At 49.5% G+C, this 18,466-nt stretch overlaps 1 protein-coding gene across 3 annotated transcripts; it reads right to left on the bottom strand.

Annotated features, from left to right (window-relative positions):
* Positions 1 to 483: 483 nt before the first annotated feature.
* ASGR2 (asialoglycoprotein receptor 2) lies at positions 484 to 15,891 on the bottom strand. 3 transcript variants are annotated; one of them, XM_082605005.1, is made up of 9 exons: positions 15,570 to 15,891; positions 14,953 to 15,143; positions 9,856 to 9,975; positions 9,567 to 9,662; positions 8,824 to 8,895; positions 8,570 to 8,656; positions 8,333 to 8,478; positions 1,299 to 1,405; positions 484 to 1,050 (listed from the first exon to the last, which is right to left on the bottom strand). In XM_082605005.1, exons 2-9 carry the CDS (start codon positions 15,017 to 15,019, stop codon positions 894 to 896), a joined length of 852 nt encoding a protein of 283 aa, XP_082461131.1. In that variant the 5' UTR covers positions 15,020 to 15,143; positions 15,570 to 15,891; the 3' UTR covers positions 484 to 893. The 3 variants fall into 3 exon arrangements, with proteins under 3 accessions (XP_082461131.1, XP_082461130.1, XP_082461129.1); XM_082605004.1 differs by having other exon boundaries at positions 485 to 1,050; positions 14,896 to 15,108; XM_082605003.1 differs by having other exon boundaries at positions 486 to 1,050; positions 14,896 to 15,143.
* Between the last annotated feature and the right edge of the window lie 2,575 nt (positions 15,892 to 18,466).

Here is an 18,466-nt window from a genome sequence, read left to right as displayed (position 1 = left end):
ATCCATGAAATTGTTAACTCTGCGGAGAAGTGAGAAGGGTGAGGGGAGGAGACTCCCAGTGTGTGTGTGTGTTTGAAACATTTTTAACTACTAGTATATATTACTTTTGTAATAAAAATAAAACCAAAAAATCTAATTGATTACAGACTCTTTTAAGATCAGTTTCAGAATGATCTTGGAAGGTGCAGTTTACCCACTGTGGAAACTGTTGGAGACACCATGTGCTGGAGACACATCTAGGTCTATCTGGGGTCATACCAATCCTCCTTCTCTTAGCACACCTTTGTCACTGACCTTCGCCAGCCCAGTTCAAAGTTCCCAGGCTGACAGTGGAGCAGGGGTGTTCCCTGGAACCTCTTCTGGAGGGGATCCCAACTGCAGGGAACCCCTCAGGGTGTGGGCAGACCCTCCAGCCCCGGCCCAGCCAGTTCCCTGCCCCCGCCAGTGCCTTCCACAGGGCCTTCCTCTGTTTCAATCCTCTTCCCTCCCCTCCCTGACCCTCGTCTTCAAGATTAGGTGTCTGAGGACAGCCGTCTAGCACTTAAGCGTTCTCTCTTCCAGACCCTCTCCCTCCCTCTTCTTTGTACCCTACAGTTCCCAATTCCAAATAACCAATCCACGCAGAGTTTCAAGTATCTGTCCTTTTCCTACTCCACTGAGGAGGCCAACAATTATAATAGTAATTACAGTGACTTTCAGAAGGAGGCGGGATCTCAGTTTCCCCAAGGTCTGAGCTTCTTCAACCACCCCCTTCTATCTCTCCTCAACCCCTCCCCACATCCCTGAGGACTCTCTTCTTCCTTTCTTCAAAATGCCCAGTGGAGGACTTGGAGGAGGCGGGGTGCAGGTCAGAGGTCTGCTGGAGGTCAGAGGTCTGCTGGAGGTCGAGACACCTAGATGGTGATGTTCCGCTTTATCTCACACACCCAGCGTTTCACTTGCTGGCAGAAATCGTCGTTCCAGCGGCCGTCCCCCCGGATCTCAGCACAGTCCTCGCTGCCCCCCAGCTCATGCCCCTGCCAGTCATCTGGCTGAGTGGCAGCCCAGTTCCTAGGAAGGCAGGACAGAGCTCAGCTCTGGATGCCCCCTCATCCCAGCAACCCTCATCCCCACCTCAGAAATGCATGGCCTTGGGCGGTTTGGGGAGCAGCAGCTGCAGCCTTGGAGTCTGGGAGTCTGGGGGGGAAATGGTTGGAGAATTTGGTCCCTGAGGGATGAGTGGGAGTGTACTGGGGGAAGAGACCAGATGGCCGTCCCCAGGCCAAACTAACAGAGAGAGAGGAGGTGAAGCCACTTACTTATAGTTGTGCCTATAGTCTGTACCATCCACCCATCTCCAGGAGCCATCACTGTCAGTGAGGCCTATCCAGGTTTGAAAGGGGTTCGTGTGTTGTGCAATGAATTTCTGGAAAACAGGCAGGAGGGAAGTTTCTAGTCCCTTGTACTTCCATGCAGGCATCAGCTATGGTTCCCTCAGCCCTCCCCAGCCTGATCTGCTGCCACCTTGAAGCAGCAGCTCCCAACACTAGTTCCTTCTTTTTCTTCTGCAACCATAGCTAGCATTTAGTGAATATTTACTGGGCTAAACCTTGCACTAAGTGCTTTACACTTATTATTTTATTTAAATCTCATAAAGCCCTCTAAATTGGGTGCCCTAATGATTCACACTTTACATGTGAGGTCAAGGAACTCACGGTAATCGTGGAACCCAGAGCATCAATCCAGTGCCTGAGTTCATGACCGCTGCCCCCTGTCCTGGCCTCCCGTGCGTTAGCATGGCTGCTAGACTCAGATTCTAGGCTTCTCCTTGTCTTCTGCTCACAGCCACAAACTCTTGGATCCTGACCCCGGCCCCTGACGCCCCCATGGGCCCCAGTGACCCATTAAGGATCTCGGCTTCACTCGCCTCTCACGTACCCTTATCTGCTCCTGCTTCTATGTATAGCTGTCATTTCTGTTGTTTTCCAGGCCCCAGAGCTTCCAAGCTTGGACCCACTGCCCAGAGCCCTGTTATGACTTGGCTACATGGAGTCTGGCAGTCTGGCTGAAAATAGGAAGATGCCCTATGTGCGAGGGGCAGCCCAGTCATCCAGCTGGCAAGGGCTGGGACAAAAGTGGTCTTTGAGATAGCTTGCCAGGGTTCATGCACACCTCCTAGGACAACAGACATCCGAGCAGCTTTCTCTTATAGATATGGCTCTTTCTGGGAACTTAAGTCCCCTGGTTTGGGAGGGCAGCAGAGGGAGGGTGTGATCACCTTGTTTTATGAAGGAAACAGAAGGATGGGTGACCAACATGCACGTGTAGCAGTTCCCTTTCACAGCATATGAAAGGTCTCCAACTGCATTTGGAGGAAAATTTCCTAATTCCACTCTCATGTCCCAGAGACCCAACTAAGACTGCAGTTAGTCACCTCATCTAAAGGCAGATACAGTAGCACCTTTGAATTCTAGAATCCTGTAAATAGGTCAACATCCTGCGCATGAAGGGACAGCCCTCAGAGGGTGGTAGGGCTGCTCCCCAAAATCAAGGGAGTCAACAGAGCTGGAGGGAAAGTGACTGGAGACAAGATATTCTATTCGCTGCTGCCCCCTGCCCCAGTCCCCTCTTCCCATCATCACAAGAAGCTGAATAACTGAACAAAGAATACAAATCATCAGTATCCAGCCCTCTGTGTTGAAGACTGAGGGGAAGAATGAAATAGTGCCAAATGATCGAAGAAGATAGTCCAGAAGAACACATTTGCCCTGTGCACGAGTAAATAACAGGCAAGAAAGAATTCAGCCCATTCAAAGAAGTAGCACAGGGGAGTATTATCATGGAACTTGTGCAAAAATAAAGAGGATGGAAAGGAAGAGGAGGAAGAAAAAAGCACTGTGATATCAAAAGAGAGGTGAAAAATATACTTTGTAAAGAAGGCATGTTTCAAAACATAAGAGGATACTGGAGAACAACTTACATCCTCAAAAACATTAAAGAGGAGATGAATGACATAAAAATATGAAACAGTATACCAAAGGAGAAAGATAACAATGAAAAGTAAAGGGAAGAAATTGAAGAGAAAATTTTGAAGTACATTAAAAACAAAAAACCCCAGCAATTCAGCAAAAAAACCAAGCCTGAGATACAAAAGATGGGCTTGAGAAAAGAACCCAGAATACAGAGGAAAAGAAAGAAAGATGGAAGTAAATAGCAACACGAGGATGGCTATGGGGGCAGACAATAGAGATCATTTTGGATGATGTGCTCCAGAGGAAAAGAGAACAAATGGTCAAGAAAAAATTTTCAAACACAGGGCTTAAGAAAATCTTCCAAAATGTTAGAAAACCTAACTTTATGTGTTAAAAGGACTCTCCTGGCCTCAGAGTGAAAATACAGAGAGAATGAGCAACACTGAGATATATCTGGATGAGGTTAATGAAATTCAAAGATAGAAAAGACTCCAACTATTCGTGCAAACATTTAAGGAATGTGGGAGAGAAACGAACAAGGCATTATAAACTTCAAAGTTGCTAAGAGACTAGATCTTGATTGTTCTCAACAAAAAAAGCAATGACAATTATGTGACATGATAAAGGTGAGAGCTAACACTACTGTATTAATCATATTGCAATATGTAAATGTGTCAAACCAGCATGCTGTACACCTCAAACTTACAGTGTTAAATGTCAATGATATCTCAATTTTTAAAAAGAGAAAAGAGTGAGGCATGTGAAGGTGTACTGGTTTCCTCATCCTTCACATGGAAAGTTATATAACCTCTTTTATTTTTTGAAGCCAATAAGTTTCAGCCCATCATTTAAAGTTATGACAGTAGGGCTTCCCTGGTGGCGCAGTGGTTGAGAGTCCACCTGCTGATGCAGGGGACACGGGTTCGTGCCCCGGTCCAGGAAGATCCTGCGTGCCGCGGAGCGGCTGGGCCCGTGGGCCATGGCCGCTGGGCCTGCGCATCCGGAGCCTGTGCTCTGCAACAGGAAGAGGCCGCGGCAGTCAGAGGCCCGCGTACCGCAAAAAAAAAAAAAAAAAAAATTAAGTTATGACAGTAATTACTACTATTATGAAAAACAGGCTACATCTAGTCCAAAATAACACAGAGGAGAAAACAAAAATAATACATCTCTGATAGCAAATGGCAGAAAACAAAAGCAGCATACAAAACAGAAAAAAAAAAAAGACTGGATTAAAGATATGTATTTTAAAATAAATGTAAGTGAGAGAGCCCAGAGATAAACCCACACACCTACGGCCAATTAATCTACAACAAAGGAGGCAAGAATATACAATGCAGAAAAGACAGTCACTTCAACAAGTGGTGCTGGGAAAACTGGACTGGACAGCTACATGTACATCAATGAAATTAGAACACTCCCCCACACCATATACAAAAATAAACTCAAAAGGGTTTAAAAACCTATATATATTGGGACTTCCCTGGTGGTACAGTGGTTAAGAATCCTCCTGCCAATGCAGGGGACACGGGTTTGAGCCCTGGTCTGGGAAGACCCCACATGACACAGAGCAACTAAACCCGTGCGCCACATCTACTGAGCCTGTGCTCTGGAGCCCGTGAGCCACAACTACTGAAGCCAGAGCGCCTAGAGCCCATGCTCTGCAACAAAAGAAGCCACTGCAATGAGAAGGCCGTGCACTGCAACGAAGAGTAGCCCCCGCTTGTGGCAGCTAGAGAAAGCCCGCACATGGCAACAAAGACCCAACGCAGTCAAAAATAAATAAATAAATAAATAAATAAACTTATTTAAATAAAAAAAACCTATATATGACATGTCACCATAAAACTCCTAGAAGAGAACATAGACAAAATATTCTTGGACATAAATTATAGCAATATTTTCTTAGATCAGTCTCTCAAGGCAAAAGAAATAAAAGCAAAAATAAATGGGATCTAATCAAACAAAAGCTTTTGCACAGCAAAAGAAACCCTTAACAAAACAAAAAGACAGCCTATGGAAAGGGAGAAAATATTAGCAAATGATGCAGCTGACAAGGGGTTAATGTCCCCAATATAAAAATAGCTCATACAGCTCAATATCGAAAAAGCAAACAACTCAATAAAAAAAATGGACAGAAGACCTAAATAGACACTTCTCCAAAGAAGACATACAGATGGCCAACAGGCACATGAAAAGATGCTCAGTATGGCTAATTATTAGAGGAATGCAAAACAAAACTGCAACGTGGTATTACTTCACACTGGTCAGAATGGCCATCATCAAAAAGTCTACAAATAATAAGTGCTGGAGAAGGTGTGGAGAAAAGGGAACCCTCGTACCCTGTTGGTGGGAATGTAAGTTGGTGCAGCCACTATGGAAAACACTATGGAGTTTCCTTAAGAAACTAAAAATAGAGCTACCATATGATCAAGCAATCCCACCAGTGGGTATATATCTGGAAAAGACAAAAGCTCTAATTCGAAAAGATACCTGCACCCCAATGTTCATAGCAGCACTATTTACAATAGCCAAAACATGGAAGCGACCTAAGTGCCCACTGACAGATGACTGGCTTAAGATGTTGCATATATATATGTATAAATATTACTCAGCCATAAAAAGAATGAAATATGCCATTTGCAGCAACATGGATGGACCCAGAGATTATCATAGTAAGTCAGACAAAGACAAATATTATATGATATCACTTATGTGTGAATATAAAAAATAATACAAAGGAATCTATATACAAAACAGAAACAGACTCATAAACAGAAGACATAGAAAACAAACCTATAGTTACCAAAGGGGAAAGGGAGGCAGGGAGGGATAAATTAGGAGTATGGGGTTAACAAATACACACTACTATCCATAAAATAAATAAGCAATAAGGATTTACTGTATAGCATAGGGAACTATATTCAATATCTTGTAATAACCTAAAATGGAAAATAATCTGAAAAATATACATAACTGAATCACTTTGCTATACACCTCAAACTAACCCAATATTGTGAACATACTTCAGTTAAAACAAGAAAAAAGGGGCTTCCCTGGTGGCGCAGTGGTTAAGAATCCGCCTGCCAATGCAGGGGACATGGGTTCAAGCCCTGGTCCAGGAAGATCCCACATGCCGCAGAGCAACTAAGCCTGTGCGCCACAAGTATTGAGCCTGAGCTCAGAGCCCACGAGCCACAACTACTGAGCCTGTGCACCTAGAGCCCGTGCTCCACAGCAAGAGAAGCCACCGCAATGAGAAGCCCGCTCACCGCAACGAAGAGCAGTCCCTGCTCACCGCAACTAAAGAAAGCCTGCACGCAGCAACGAAGACCCAACACAGCTAAAAATAAATAAATAAAATAAATTTTTTCAAAAAAGAAAAATAGGGCTTCCCTGGTGGCGCAGTGGTTGGGAGTCCGCCCGCCGATGCAGGGCACACGGGTTCGTCCCCCGGTCCGTGAAGATCCCACATGCCGCATAGCGGCTGGGCCTGTGAGCCATGGCTGTTGAGCCTGCGCGTCCAGAGCCTGTGCTCCTCAACGGGAGAGGCCACAACAGTGAGAGGCCCATTTACCGCAAAAAAAAAAAAAAAAAAAAAGAAAAAAAAGAAATGTAAATGAGATACACTCACCTCTTAAAGGCAAAAAGTCTCTTACATATTCAGTTTTTAAAAACCAAAAACAAGGGCTTCCCTGGTGGCGCGGTGGTTGAGAGTCCGCCTGCCGATGCAGGGGACATGGGTTCGTGCCCCGGTCTGGGAGGATCCCACATGCCGCGGAGCGGCTAGGCCCGTGAGCCATGGCCGCTGAGCCTGTGTGTCTGGAACCTGTGCGTCCGGAGCCTGTGCTCTGCAACGGGAGAGGCCACAGCAGTGAGAGGCCCGCAAAAAAAAAAAAAAAACAACCAAAAACAACTATACACAACCTGTAGGAGAAATACCTTAAGCTTAGCTGAACAGTAGAGTAGCATCACACGGGTGGGGTCAGGGGGAGACCTTAAAAAATCTCAGTGCCCAGGATGAATCTAAGATTAACTAAATCAGAATCTTTGAGTGTAAGACCAGATGTCAATATGTTTTAAATTCCTCAAGAGATTACAATATACTGCGAAGGCTGAGAATGACTCATCTATGAGACTCAGAAAGGTTGGAAATAAAAGGATGGGCAAAGATACATGAAGCAAATGCAAGCGAAAAGAAATCAAGGACCAGTCTATTCATATCACATGAAGATGAATTCAAGGCAAAAAGCATTAAACAGGACACTGACATTCACTTCAAAATGATGAAGGTGGGGACTTCCTTGGTGGCACAGTGGATAGGACTCTGCGCTCCCAATGCCAGGAGCCCGGGTTCAATCCCTGGTCAGAGACCCCACACGCATGCCGCAACTAGGAGCCCACCTGCTGCAACTAAGGAGCCTGAGAGCCACAACTAAGACCTGGTGCAACCAATCAAATAAATAAATAAATAAATAAATAAATATTTTTTTAAATGATGAAGGTACAATCCCATCCACCATGAAGTTGCAGCCGGCATGAAATTTTGTGGACCAAGTCACAGACTGCTGAAATCTTAGGTTGACCCACATGAAATTGATATTTTATAGGCCAATACTGATAGAATATTGGCAATTTCAACCTGATTGGTAAAGCAAGATATGTTTGGAATCATTCTACTATGCAGAATGTGCAGCAAGTTACTTAACCTCTCTGCTCTTTAGTTCCCTCATCTCTATGCCCCTCAAAGTGGGGATAACAAGAATGCCTACCCCATAGGGTTGTGAGGATTAAAGTAGATATATAAAAGTGCCTGGCACATAGTAAGGACTCAGTAAAAATTACCATTTACTTTTCCCAAAAATGCCCCACCTGTTCTAATGGGTTGGTTCTTCCCTGTGAACTTGCCATTTGGGGTTGTGGTCTGGTGACAGCATCAGGAAGGGAGACCTGGGGTGCTTTGGAGGAACCCAGTAACCCACAGTGGTGAGTCTCTGGGAATCCCGCCCACTCTGTTCCTTTCACCCAAGGGACCATCACATGCCAAGGCCAGCGCACAGCAAGCAGGGACTCTCAGTGGCTCCACTGTGTTCTCTACCCAAGTCCTGGCCCTTTAGTTCATCCTGCCACATGTTCTGTCTCCTGACCTGCTCCTCATCACCTGGTCACCTGGCTCCTGTCCTTTGCCCCAGCTCTGGGCTGTAATCTCCCACCTCTTAGAATCAGTGGCTTAGATTCCATCATGGATCTCCCAGAGCTGGGCCAGACTTCTGCTTCTGGATTCTTCCTCAGGTTAGAAAAAATAACAAAACAAGCCTGACCCAGCCTCCCAGAGTTTGCGTTCCCAAGGTTTCCTCCTGCCTTTGCGAAAGGTACGGTTTCACCTGTTCCTCTCTGGAGTTGATGACCACCAGGTGGGAGTCCTCCAGCTGGCAGTACTTCTCAGCCTCCAGCCAGGGCTTCCCCGAACGAGAGAACCAGTAGCAGCTGCCTTCATAGTCCACCCAGTTCACGGGGCAGCATTCTGTGCCTGAAGGCATTGGGGGAAAGAGGTAGATGAGATCCAGCTGGACGGGACAGGCAGGAGGGACTGGAGACCGCCCCCCCCGCCCCGTCCCTACCGTTGCTCTGGAGGAACGCCATCTGACAAGCCAGCGTGCGCATATCCACCGGGAAGTGCTTCAGATGAAGCAGCAAAGTGGCATGATCTAGGGGCCAGAGTGATGACAATGGTGTGGGCAGTGTGTGTGCCCACCTACCAGGACTCCAGCATTTAGCTGGGGAAACAACACACACACACACACACACACACACACACGCACGCACACGCACGCACACGCACACTCTCTCTCTCTCTCAAGGGAGAGTCTCTGACCTGCTTTCAGGTCTTGCTCCTGTTTTTCCAGCTTGGCTTCCAGAGATGTCACCTTGTCACCGGCGCTGCCTCCTGAAAAAGGGAAAAGCTAAACTGTTTCCCCTCCGTTCCGCATCCCCAACATCCCTCTATCCTCACACCACTGGAGCACCAGCCTGGGCCACCTTTACCTTGACGTGGGACATTGCATGCCCCGCCCACTGGTCTCCCCGACTCCGCCCACTCTTCTGGACGCTGCGCAGTGATTTTCTGAAGGGTAAACTGCACAGGCCTGTCCACTGCTAAATCCTTCCGATGGATTCCCACTTTCTCAAAATAAAGTCTCACGAGTTAGCAAGGCTTGCCTACATGGCCCGGCCCCTACCCACCTCTCTGGCCCACACCTCCTGCCACACTGGACACGTTTAGAGTCCCAAAATGTGCAGTGGTCTTCCTCATGCCCCGGTCATCACAGACTCTGCTCTCTACCTGGCTCTAACCTCCATCCTCCACTCTAACACCTACTCATCCTTCAGGGACCCTCGGCTTAGGAATCAGCATCCTTGGAAGCCTTGCCCAGTTTCTCCAGTTGGGTTATCTGACCCCATCTGTGCACACCCTGCCCCCAGCACTCCCAAAACACTCCACTATTGCAGATCCAGCACTGGGCACCCAGCACGGAGTCCAGCAAACCCATGCTGAAAAACCAGCTCCTTGACCATCCAGCCCACCCCAGTTCCTCCCCTAGGGGCGCGCCCACTCACCATGGGAGCTTAGAGCCAGGATCTCCATCAAGGTGCTCGAGGAGAAGTTGCTGAAAGTTTCTTTTAGGGTCTGCAGCTCCACTTGCAGCTGTGCTCCTTGTCAGAACAGGAAGAAGTGGGCTGCGCTGTGTTCTGTATCACTGTCCATCTGACTGTCCCCCTCCCCACCCCAGCACTGCCCCCATATTTGCCCCAGCACTGCCCCCATCTCTTCCCCTATCGTGGTTCTCATTGCCCCCAGCACTGCCCGTATTGCCTCCCCCACTGCTGCCCCACCCATGACCCTTACTTTGGGACCCCATCACACAGACAGCCACCAGCAGCAGGATGTTGAAGCCCAGGACAAGCAGACTGAGGCGGAGCTTGGAGCAGAGACGCTGCAGGACAAAGGGCTGGGGAGGTGGCATCCCTGCAAGAGAAGGGGTGTCAGGACGAGGGGCATCAGAGGCAGGGGAGCTGGAGAGCCAGCGTCACTGAGCATCAGGGGAACAGAGCCTGATGACGTAGAGCCTTGGGGTGGGAGGGGGAGAGGAAGGTAGATGGGGGAGTCAATGGGCTTTACCCCAGCGTTCACGCAGCGTGCACACACACACATTTGCACACTCGCACCCACAGGAACTCACGTGAACATGCACACACACACAGGTGCATATGACACACGTGCACGTGATATTCACATCATCTGTGTGCACAACCTTGATCTTGGACCTGGGGGTCCTAGAGGCTAGACCCTGTCTTAAAATTTGTCTGGGCCTCTCAGACAAATCCAAAACTGGGACAACCGCCCCCAGTTCCACTGGGACCCTTAAGTCAGGGTCATTCCACCATGGACCACTCCCCAGGGGCCGCCCCCCAAGCCCATCCTCCCATCTCCCACCACTCAGGGCCTCCTTGCCCTCTTCCCTCCACCCTTGCCCCCCAGAAACCTCTGTTCCACCATAAACCTTCTTCCCTTAGCTCTCAATCATCTCACAGAAACCTCTCCGTCCCCCCCCGACCAAGCTGAGCCCTGACCCACACACACACACACACACAATCACACACGCATTTTTCATTTCACACTCATGCATGCACACACTCCTTAGCACATTCTCACACATGCACTAAGATGCCCGTCCTCGCACTCTCGCACATACTGCAGCACACGTAACACACTCACACACATTCTCACACACCCACACGCTCTCACACTCATGCACCCACATCTTCGCACACGCAGAGCTGGCCTCTCCCCTCCTGCCAACTCTGCAGGCTTGGCAGTGGCTGTCCTCCCAGCCCTGGGCTCCTGCTTTTGTGTCTTCCTCCTGCCAACAGAACGCTTCCTCTTCTCTGCCTTGGACCCTGAGCCCCCTCTCTCCACACCCAGGCACCCCCCCATCCACCCAGAACTCTTGACCCCTCACACCAAGGACTGTCACCTTCCTCCACGTCAGCCACACCCAGCCTTCCTCTTGACTCAGACAGGCATGTCTCTGACACCCCACTGCCCACTCCCCCCTCTCAGCATATCCTCCCCTTTTCCTCTCACCCCCCCCCAAGTCTTCCTCAATCCCCTGGGAGAGAAGCTCTCCCAGACCACAGTCTTCCCCACCCAGAGGGGACCCCATGGCTGAGCCCTGACTGCTCTCTCCAGCACCATCCACTCAGCGGGCCCCTGTCCTGCTTCCCAACCTGACCTATGACCTATAAACCCCTGACTCTGGGTCAGCTCAGCATTTATCTCTGCACCTCTACCCTGAAACCAGACCCTCCACAGCAGATCAGCTGTGCCACCAACTGGCTCTGAGGTCACAGACAAGTCACTGAACCTCTGGGCACCTCTGTTTTCTCATGTCCACTTAAATGAGGAATCTAAAAGAGTCAAACTCATAGGAATTGAGGGTAGAATGGTGGTTGCCAGGGGCTGGGGAAATGAGGAATTGCTGTTCAAGGGGTATAAAGTTTGTCATGCAAGTTGAATAAGTTCCAGAGATCTGCCGTACAACATGGTGCCTGAGCTCACAATGGGCTGCTGGGCACTTAAAAATGTGTCAAGTGGGTACATCTCATATTTGGTGTTCTTACTGCGATTTTTAAAAATTGGGGTAAGAACAGTAGCTACCTGAATGGATTATTCTGAGAATGAAATTAAACATAGAAAGTGCTGCACAGGCAAGTTTGAAAGTAAAAAAAACGGGTCTAAACATGGACCCAGGGCTTCCCTGGTGGCGCAGCGGTTGAGAGTCCGCCTGCCGATGCAGGGGACATGGGTTTGTGCCCCGATCTGGGAAGATCCCACATGCCGCGGAGCGGCTGGGCCTATGAGCCATGGCCGCTGAGCCTGCGCATCCGGAGCCTGTGCTCCGCAACAGGAGAGGCCCGCGTACAAAACAAAAACAAAAACCCTTGCGATAAACATGGACCCAGAGGGGCTAGATTTACCCTCCTCCCAGAAACAACCACAACAAGAGACAGATAGCTAAAAGACACAATATTTTTCGAGACACTAGGATTCAGGAAACAAAGGGCAATGATCCCTGTGGAGACAGGAAACAAACAAGGTGAGCCGTCTGATAGCCCCAGCCTCCTGCTGGGAGAAAGTTTTCAGGCCACAGGGCAGGGAGGGGAAATCCAATCAGAGCCCAGATGGAGCTGGGAGTCTATGGAGACCAAAGGGGTCAGAACTCACAGGACAGAGGATCAGAGAAGAGAGCTGCACAGAGAATCCCAGAGATCTGAGGAGGGTTCCCCTCAAGCAAGCAGCTGAGTACTGATCAACACATGCGTGTAAGGAAAACTACTCAAGGCCAGGAGAAAAACAATCCAAAAGCTTTAGGGAACAGTGCCTGGCAGGAATAGGGCCAAGAATAGTGCCTATTCCCACCAGCTAGACTGGAAATCTCATAACCCACAGGGCACTGGGTAGAGTACCCAAGAAGTTCCCAACCCATCTAACAAATTATAAAAGCAAACCCAAAAGTATCAAACTGACTCCAAGTTACTTAATTACATCCCAGAACAAAGCTCATGAATATTTAGAGGAATACAAATATATCCAGCACACAACGAGGTAAAATTCACAATGTCTGGCATCCAATCAAAGATTATCAGGCATACAAAGAAGCAGGAAAACACAACTCATAATGAGGAGGTTAATAAATCTACCAAAACTGATCCAGAACTGACACAGATGTTAGAATTAACAGACAATGACTTTAAAAGTTATTGTAAAATATTCAAAAATTAAGCTGGCTATCAAAGAAGATATTTAAAAGTCCCAAGTTGGGGCTTCCCTGGTGGCGCAGTGGTTGAGAGTCCGCCTGCCGATGCAGGGAACAGGGGTTCGTGCCCCGGTCCGGGAAGATCCCACGTGCCGCGGAGCGGCTGGGCCCGTGAGCCATGGCCGCTGAGCCTGTGCATCCGGAGCCTGTGCTCTGCAACGGGAGAGGCCACAACAGTGGGAGGCCCATGTGCCGCAAAAAAAATAAATAAATAAAAGTCCCAAGTTGAACTTCTAGACATGAAAACTACAATGTCTGGAATGAAAAATACATTGGATAGAATTAATGGAAGATTAGACACGCATAAGGAAAGATCAGTGAACTTAGAGACATAGCAATAATAACTATATAAAAAGAAACACCAAAAGAAAAAAGAATCCCATCCCTCCTTCCAAACTAGAAAGACCACCAGTGAGCTGTGGGATCACTAATATATGTGTAATTGGAGTCCTGATGGAAAGGGGAGATGGGGATGCAGAAAAAATTTTTGAGGAAATAATGGCCAATATATTTCTAAATCTTCTGAAAACTATAGGCATATAAAAGGCTGGGAAGAATGGAATGTGATCCCTGGTAAGCAGGTGACAGATGTCAGCTGTTGACTTAAAAAAATGTTCGAGTTCAGTTTTATTTGGGGCAAAATGAGGACTGCAGCCCGGGAGACAGATAACTCTGAGAAACTGCCCCGAGGAGGTGAGGGGAGGAGCCAGGATATATAGGAGTTTTGCAACAAAGGGCAGGTAGTTGGGAACATCAAAAGATTATTGTTAATTAAAGAAAACCAGATATCTCAAGTTAAGGAATGTAGCGCTTTTCTATGTATGGGAAGATGCAAGGGTCTGGGCTCACTGAAATCATTCCTTTGATATGCACCTCAGCCATCTGGGGCCAGTATCATGTATTTTCACATCCTGAGTTTCCTCAGGGCTCACCGCAGGGAGTGGCTGCAGTCTGATGGCTGCTAGATGGCAGGTATTCTTTTCAGCCCCGAGTTCCCTCAGGGCTCACCGGCTCACATTGGAGGGTTGCAATCGTTGATGACTGTGACATCCTTTGTTTACTGATACGGCAGGAAATATTCCATTTATAAATATTCCATTTATCACAGCCCACATGAAGGCAGCAGAGGCTGCTGAAGAGAAACGTACTGATGGTTGCACCTGCTCGGTCTCACCCTGCAATGCTGTCCACCAGGTCTTTTTTGGGTGAGCCCCCTCTCCCACGAAATCCAAAACCTCTGGACTCTCTCCAAGCCTCCTGTTTAAACACTGAATCCTCTTGTCTTCAGAAGATTCAACAATATCCAAAATCATTTTTGAGTGTTCATTTACATACCAGGCAGCACGTGGGCCCCAGGGGTGCAGAGGGGAGTAGACAGATATGGCCTCTCCCCATGCAGCCTACTGCCTGGTGGAAAGGTCTGCCAGCCCGCTACCCCAGGAAAGGAGAAGTGTGGTGGGAATACCTGTCCTTCCTGCTGTTCCTGCCCTGCCCAGCTCCCACCCACACCTGCAAGAGCACCTGCCCTCCCTTGGTCTGCCAGCCTCAGGACTGAGGGGTCCCTCCTCCCAGCCCAGGCTAACCAATCCTCCTCCCTGAGCTTCGAGTCCCAACCCCTCCTGGTCTCCACAGAGCTTCACTCCATCACCAGCACGCACACCTGACACCCCTCCCCCACCCCAGCTCCAGCCCTTCAGCCTAGAATTGCTCAGATCCTTTTCACCCGAAAACCTTCTCTCAGACACTTGGAGCCTTCGGTCAAGATTTGCTAGAGAAGGATCCAGGCAGGGGGCTTGGGGTAAGTGGGAATCTTCCAGAATCTCTGTGCTCTTTCCCTCCAACACACACCTACCCACCCACCCCCACACGCAGACACACACACGGCACACGCTACTTAGGTTGGAAGGAAGAGGGGAGACCCCTTTCTTGGGGTCCTGGGGGTGGAGGAGGAGGTGAGGTCAGGGGCCAGTCCCTGGTCACAGAGTGAATGTGACAGAGACCTTGGAGGGACAGAGGGCGACCAGGAGCTAGACCAAGGTGGAGCGAAGCCCCAGACCCCAGACACTTGCCTTTCCAGAATGGATCTTCTCTTCTGGGACTGCGCCCGCGAGTGCCTGGGCCCTCACCTCTGCAAAGCTGGTGGTCGTTCTCCTCAGAGCCCAGCTGCTGGATGTCCTGAAAGTCCCTCGCCATGCTGGGTCCTGGGCTGTGGCTGGACCCGGGCTGGGGCTGGGGCTGAGCTCGGGCTTGATGCTGTGCTAAGATGCTAATTCAGGCGGAGGCTGATAGTAGGTCGAGGCAACGGTTTGGGTTGGATCTGAGGTTGGCGGGAAGTGTGGGGCTGAAATACAGCTGGGTCCCATCCTTCCTCAGGAGATGCTTGGGCCTTGACATGGCCGGAGCCTCCCCTCCATACGTTCCAAATCACCCCACATCTTCCCATCAGGCACCCACTCTCTCTGAACCAGGGGTTCTTTTTTTTTTTTTTTTTTTTGTGGTACGCGGGCCTCTCACTGTTGCGGCCTCTCCCGTTGAGGAGCACAGGCTCCGGACGCGCAGGCTCAGCGGCCATGGCTCACGGGCGCAGCCGCTCCGCGGCATGTGGGATCCTCCCGGACCTGGGCACGAACCCGCGTCCCCTGCATCGGCAGGCGGACTCCCAACCACTGCGCCACCAGGGAAGCCCCAGGGTCTCTTTAATCCCAGGCATCCCCGGTCCCGCCTGCCTCCCGACCTCGGTTACCTGCTACAGGTTTGGAGGGCTGACTCTCCAGTCTCCCAGGCAGCCCAGGCCCCAGGGTGAAGGAGGGGCTTGAGGCAGGAGAAGTGGAGCAGGTGGTGCTCACAGAGGAAAGGAGGGAAGGGGAGGGGGCCGGTCCAGGCGAGGGCCCTGAACCCGTGTGTCTGAGTGTCCAAGTGCTTCCAACCTGGCATCTCCTGCCCCTGGGACTTTGGACGGTAAACAGAAGTGGTTGGAACTCAGGCAAAGCGTGATGGGGGCGGGGGCAGGACTGCCTCTGTCCCTCACAGAGAAGGGATCTCTTTGGTCTGTCCGCTTTCCCCCCACAAGCAAGTCACCTCACTCCTCATGGCACATTTGGGAGGGGGCCGGGCCAGGAGGGGGCGGGGTGCAGTTGGCTCTTCCCCCTCTGCCCCTCCCCCCTTTCATTTCCCGCCTCTGAATTTCCCAGAATTGTTGGGCAGATATCCCTGACCAGGATCAGAGGGGTCGCTTCTGTGCTCTTGCCCAATCCGGCATCTGAGCCTAGGCGCACCCCGCCGCGTCCTGCTGCGTCAGCCACCAGGCTCCCCGGCTCTGGGCCAGATGGCCTCACTCTCCAGGAGGGGAGTAAAGCCCCTCAGGGACCCAAAGTTCGAGGGAAGGAGGGAAGAGCATCCCTTCAGAAGGTAGTGGGCAGGAGGGGTTCAACCTCATAAATAAGCCCCTTCTGTGGCCCTGGCAACACAAACCTCGGTCCTCACACCCAACCATGGGGCTGAATGATCCACAGACCTTTTCTCAGGTAACTCTCACCCCAGAAGGTGGGTCTTCTGCTGTTCCCACCTCACGGAGGAGGAAATAGAGCCTTGGGGAGATTAAGTGACTTGACCCGGGTGGAGGTGGGTAGGGAAATTGGGAGACAAAACCGGATAAAAAAGAAAAAAGGCATACCATCAGAGGGGGGGGTCTTCACAGTCCTGTGAGGAAGACGGGGCTCCATGAACTGAGAAGCGTGATTAACTCGCCGTCTACTCTCGCGCGAACTCGCTGTCTGTCTACTCTCGCGCGAACAACAGCTTGAGAAAGAAAACCCGGTTTTCGTCCCTGATTTTCTGACCCTCACCAAACTTAGCTGCTGGCTACGGGCAGAGTTCCTTTTATAAAGCTGCCTGTGTTTCCCCTTGTGCTGAAAAGGGTTTGGGACAGAGGCCTGTGCTTTTCTTGGGGTAACTTTCTGACACACAGGAAGTAGTCACACACTCCAATAGCCTGGCATTCCTGCGAAGCCACAGAAGCAGTGGTGGCTGCTTTGCTTTTTGACTGTAACTCGCAGTAAGAGATACGTTTTACAGTGTGATCCAGAGCACACACGCAGGCACCCGCACACACGCAGGCACCCACACACACGCATATTTGTATGTTTTACTTTCTCCTGAATCCCCAGTGCCTGGCACATAGTAGGTTCTCAATGAGTATTTACTGAATGAATGAATGAATGAATTTGTAGATATATTATTAAGATGAACGTTTCATAAAACAATGCTTACCTTACTACTTGCATTCAAATTCATGACCAACTAAATTGAGTTTCCCAAGTTGGGGTCACAACTCAAAGTTTGAAAAACACTACCATGAAGTCCCAATCTTGGCAGGGATGTGGTTTTAGTTCCAAGATGCAGGCACAAGCTTAACAAATGGCTTATTCTACTGAGTATCAAGGTTTACCAACTGCCATCAGGGATGGGGGGATTCTCACCAGCCACGTACGTTTACTGAACTGATTCCAGGTTTCAGGGTACAACCTCCCACCCTGGCACTGGCGAGAGAGGACAGAGAAAACAACACATTCCTCTGCATCCTCCTCTTTCTCCCTATTTGAAAGTCAGCATTTCAATCTACCAAAAATTGACATATGCTTGGGCTGTTTCTGAGGTTTCCATATTGTCTTGTTACTTTTTGTTGGTTTTCTGATTTTGGTTATGGAATCCTGTTTTATTTGGTTGATTTGGATTTTTTGTTTGTTTGTTTCGTTTCTGTACCTCAGGTGCAGGAAGTTAGGTTAGTGGTATTCCTGAATTCATGACACCCAGTCCTCCTCAGAAGTCTGAGCAAGACCTTTCTCTTATTTTATTGCTTTTCCTCCCACATCCTGTTTCCCCACACCAATTCCTTGACTCTTCAGAGGCAGCCAAAATCATGTATTTGCAACTTGTTACAGTCTCCAAAGATGGCGGCCGTCAAGTTCTCCCCTCACTGTCCATGCAGGTCACACCACCCACCCAGAGGTCGAGTCCATTTCCCCTCCCCTTGAATCTGGGCTGCCCGTGCGACTTGCCTTGACCAATAGAAAGTGCTCGAATTGACAATCTGTCAGCTCTGGACCCAGCCTTCAAGAGACCTGGAAGCTTCATTTTTCACTCTTGGAAGCTGGCCACCAGGCTGTAAGGAAGTCCAGCTATCCTGCTGGAGAGAGAGACCTAGTGGAGAGACCTGGGGGGTAAGACACAATATGGAGAGAGAGAGAACATGAAGGCGTACCAAGGCCCTCCACATGTGAACAAAGCCTTCTGGGAGCTTCCAGACCAGACCAGCCAACAGCTGAATGCATCCAAGTGTGTAACCCTAGCCAATGCCACATGGTCCATGTGGCCTAGGCCTACTCAGATTTCTGACCCAGAGAATCCTGAGAAACAATAAATACAATTGACCCTTGAATGATGCAGGGGTTAGGGGCACCGACCCTCCCCTGCAGTTGAAAATTCAAGTATAACTTCACCCCCTGTATCCCCGGTTCAGCATCTGCAGATGGTGTAACACATTTTTAGTGAAAAAAATCTGCATATAAGTGGAACCACGCAGTCCTAACCCGTCTTGTTCAAGGGTCAACTGTAGTTGTTTATTTTAAGCCACTGAAGCTT

The sequence above is a fragment of the Mesoplodon mirus genome, assembly GCF_964341445.2.
Source record: "Mesoplodon mirus genome assembly, chromosome: 18".
Lineage (NCBI taxonomy): Eukaryota > Metazoa > Chordata > Mammalia > Artiodactyla > Ziphiidae > Mesoplodon > Mesoplodon mirus.
Note: the sequence above shows the minus strand (reverse complement) of the source record. Positions and strands in the feature narration are given on the sequence as shown.